At 49.5% G+C, this 3640-nt stretch overlaps 1 protein-coding gene across 1 annotated transcript in view; it reads right to left on the reverse strand.

Annotated features, from left to right (window-relative positions):
• The window catches only part of LOC119586926 (phosphatidylinositol 3-kinase regulatory subunit alpha-like), a gene marked incomplete in the record, with an annotated part of 97204 nt that overhangs the window by 30963 nt on the left and 62601 nt on the right, over nucleotides 1-3640 (reverse strand). The window contains 1 exon segment of the mRNA XM_037935655.1: nucleotides 78-181. Within this exon segment, the coding sequence (XP_037791583.1) occupies nucleotides 78-181 (104 nt within the window).

Raw genomic sequence — 3640 nt, forward strand, 5'->3', positions numbered from 1 at the left:
GAGGAAAATTCCTCGTGGCCTCCATGAAGAGGCCTGAACCTTAAACCGTAAGTAGACGAGGTAAAAGGGGTACTTACCACATCTCTGGTGAGCGTGGGCGGCGGCAGGGTATCGTGCGGGCGAGCACAGGAATGGGTGACCGAGAAAGGTGTACACACGTTGTGGAAGCAGGCGCGGCACTCTAAGAGGGGCAAGAGGGAGGACACAGTGTGAGACACATTATGGTGACTTGGACTAGTGCCGTTGCTGTGGCTGTGAGATCCCCCGGCTGTGGTATAGGACACCAAAGACCCACAGCCCCCACTCACGGACGAGCCCCCGCACGACTGTGGGCGGTACAAACACGTTAACACGCTACTGCGGCACTCGGAGGAGGTGGTCACATTAAATAAGATTTGGTCTGGGGGCGTGGGAGCTGAGGGAGTCCGGAGGCATATGGGCGTGGGTGGGGGCCCACACTTGAGCATATAGTTCTCCTTGTCGATATTGAGCACGTGTTTGTCTGTGTACCCCTTGTCCTGGCTGCCACTCTTATTGAGGTTGTTTTCGGTGTCGTACACGCCCATGGCAGTCGTGGTGGTGGGCGAGGCGGACATCGTGGATGGCGGAGAGCTGCCGTGGGTGGTGGAGCTTGCCCCCGAGTGGGCGTGTTGCACAGGCGGGCAGGGTATCGGGCGCGCCTTCATCGCCTCGTACAGGAGGCCAGTGTCGAGCATGTTGCCGTTATTTCCACTCGACATATTCATTCACGAACACATGTAGACATATTCACACACGTCAATAACATTTACCAATACTGCCAAATCACACAGCTAGTGGATAACATGTTCATGACCTTATTTTCATATCACAATAAACGTTGCAGCTTTCAGCTGAATTTAACGGATGGTCGCTAAACTATAAATGCCTTATCAAATAAGGTTAACTAAACCGCTGTACGGATACAGCAATTAAATGCGAAATTAATCTAAGTGAATGTCATGTTGAGGACGCCGGCGGTCGCGGTGGTACGTCTTCACGTCAGTATGGTTGCGGGCCGACTGTCGAGCACCGATCTAGCGGCGCCCGGCGACACGCGATGCCCGTTGCCTAGTTTGAATTATTTCTCTGTTTAATGCTTTCTTTTGCATCTCCTGCAAAGTTTTTCCTCCTAGTTTATGTACAGACGAGTTTTAGACTTAACGACCAATATAAAAGTCTAATCACGGACTAAGATAACCTACAGAGCACCAAATAGTGTCAGTATCCACAGCCTCCCTTTGTGCGGTTCCTCTCGAGTAGTTGGCAACGTCGCACTGCCTAGCTGAATGACAGTCGCTGGGAGCTTGATCTAAAACTATGTAGACGCTCCTATATGCATGATTCACTCGCTTTTCCAATTTCACTGCGAATAACTATAGCACATATTCGACACCAAGACGACAACCAGAATTCCTTTAGCCGTAAGGAATCCCTGGCAGGATGCGACAGGTGCCTTTTCGAAATCCAGGAACCTCGACACTCACTGGTTCCTTGATCGGCCAAATTGATCTATCTTATCAGCGAGTCCTTTATCTTTCACATTGATATCAGCGACCGATTTTTTTTTCTCATTGTCAACAGGCATACAAGCTTCAGAACAGTACATTTTTCATGTTCCTATTTCCCTTCACCGAAACGCAACTACCCGCTTTCGCTGCCGTTCCCTACACTCTGCTTTAAAGAGCGACGTGATCCCGCCGCGAGAATCCTCCGACTGAATCACCAATCGCGAATCCCAAATCCTAGGAATGCGAGCTCACGGCCGTGCACTGATAGGGGACTCGTAATCATCCGTCGTCGTCCACAGTATGCACGTGCTCGCTGTCATCCACGCTGCCGGTCAGGAGGGACAACACATCAGCATGTCCAGCGAGTGCCACCCGCTGCACGGCGCTGGGCTCCTGTGCCACTGGACCCATCTTCGCGCTTCTTCCACTCTCCAAAACTGCGGCGCTTCTCGACAAAAAACAAAAGCCTTCGTAAATAAGCGTGGGACGGTGTCAGATTCTACCACAACCGGAATGGGGCTTCCGATCCCGTTACTAAACCCGCAGGCAGCACTCGCTCCTCTTGGAACAGGACAGGGAAAACCGAACGTGACACGGACGGGAGCACGACTATACCAGACAGCATGGCACCACCTCAAGAAAAACAAAGTGACCGTTAGTGACCGTGTTGTTCCCCTCAGGCGTATATGGCCACACATCGCAGATGGCCAATCACTGGCTGAACTGCCCTTGACGTCGCTAGTTCACTGACCAAAGAATCGTCGTAGTGAAGGCATAACGACTGTTCATCATGGTTCACCCTAGTTGGACATCAACATGCGACCTCACTTCGTAAATAAGGATTGTTTGCATGGGTTCTGTACATCAACAAAGTAGTTAAAGATCAATTAATGATCCAGGTATGTGTAAAAACTGCAGACATGGAAAGTACTTCATTGGCATGTTTATAAATCAAACTACTGCCATTTTAGTATGCTAATATGATGCCCATTTCCTACTTAAAGGTGAAAATGAAAGCACTATGGCGACTTTCGCACTCCTCAAGGGAGACGATCACTCAGGAGAATCACGAAGTCGGACGCAGGGAATCGAATTTGAATGTAAAGGACTTTGTCTAATTCGCCAGCAAGAGAGTTACAATTATCACACATTAAATAAACACGACATTTCACAAACTAAAGTGTATAGGACAGCAATCACAAACAGTGAAGAGTAGGACGTGTTTCAAACACCTTTCCTTTTTACTAGATGAGGAAAAATGCCCCAGCATTTTCCTCCTTCCTTTCACTTCATACATACACTCAAGCAACATTATTCAATTGGCGTAACCGTCACGTGTTACAGCGTCCCTGTCCCTCCTATTCTTGCACAACGCACATATTTGAAACAGTCCTGGGTAGATCACGCGATCGGCGGCGTGGGGGTGGGCGTCCTTAAGGTTGATACGGTCTATTTTATCTATTTCAAACTTGCCCTCTCAACTTGGGCTGCCTATTTTAGGCCAATTACCTCCTTATCGCATTAAAGAGATGTATTTCGCCCCCATTCGCTTCATCTCCGCGGCGAGAGATGATGGGGCGAAACGACCTACACACTCCAATTATGTATTAGAGAGAACTGACATTATAATTTTTTAAAATGGGATATGTCATGGATGCTCACATCGTGACAAAAAAGAAAAATAGAAGAAGCGAACAAAGGAGAAAGAGCGTTCTTTAAAAAGTCTTACACGACTCAAACCTCAAACGTTTCATATGCGAGTCACTTGGGGGGGGATTTGCTCACTGTAAAGGAAGGACCAGCAAGCTCCTGTGGATGAAGCAGGACCCTAATTTAGGATGGAAGGATGCCGGGAGGGCGTGGGTAATTGGGCGGGGGGGGGGGAGAAGAGGAAGGAGGAAGAAGAGGAGAGAGGGAGGGAGAAGAGGGTGAAGGTGAGGGAGGAAGAGGAGGGGGCTGGAAAGGAGGGGAAGGGGAGACGAAGGAACGGGAAAAGTGAGCGCAGGGGAGAGGAGGGCGGAGAGAAGAGGGGAAGCGAGACTGTAGTGAATGATGCAACATTTCCTCCAGGACGCCATCTTGAGCCCGCAGTAAACGTTTCTCAGACCCGT

The sequence above is a fragment of the Penaeus monodon genome, chromosome 22, assembly GCF_015228065.2.
Source record: "Penaeus monodon isolate SGIC_2016 chromosome 22, NSTDA_Pmon_1, whole genome shotgun sequence".
NCBI lineage: Eukaryota > Metazoa > Arthropoda > Malacostraca > Decapoda > Penaeidae > Penaeus > Penaeus monodon.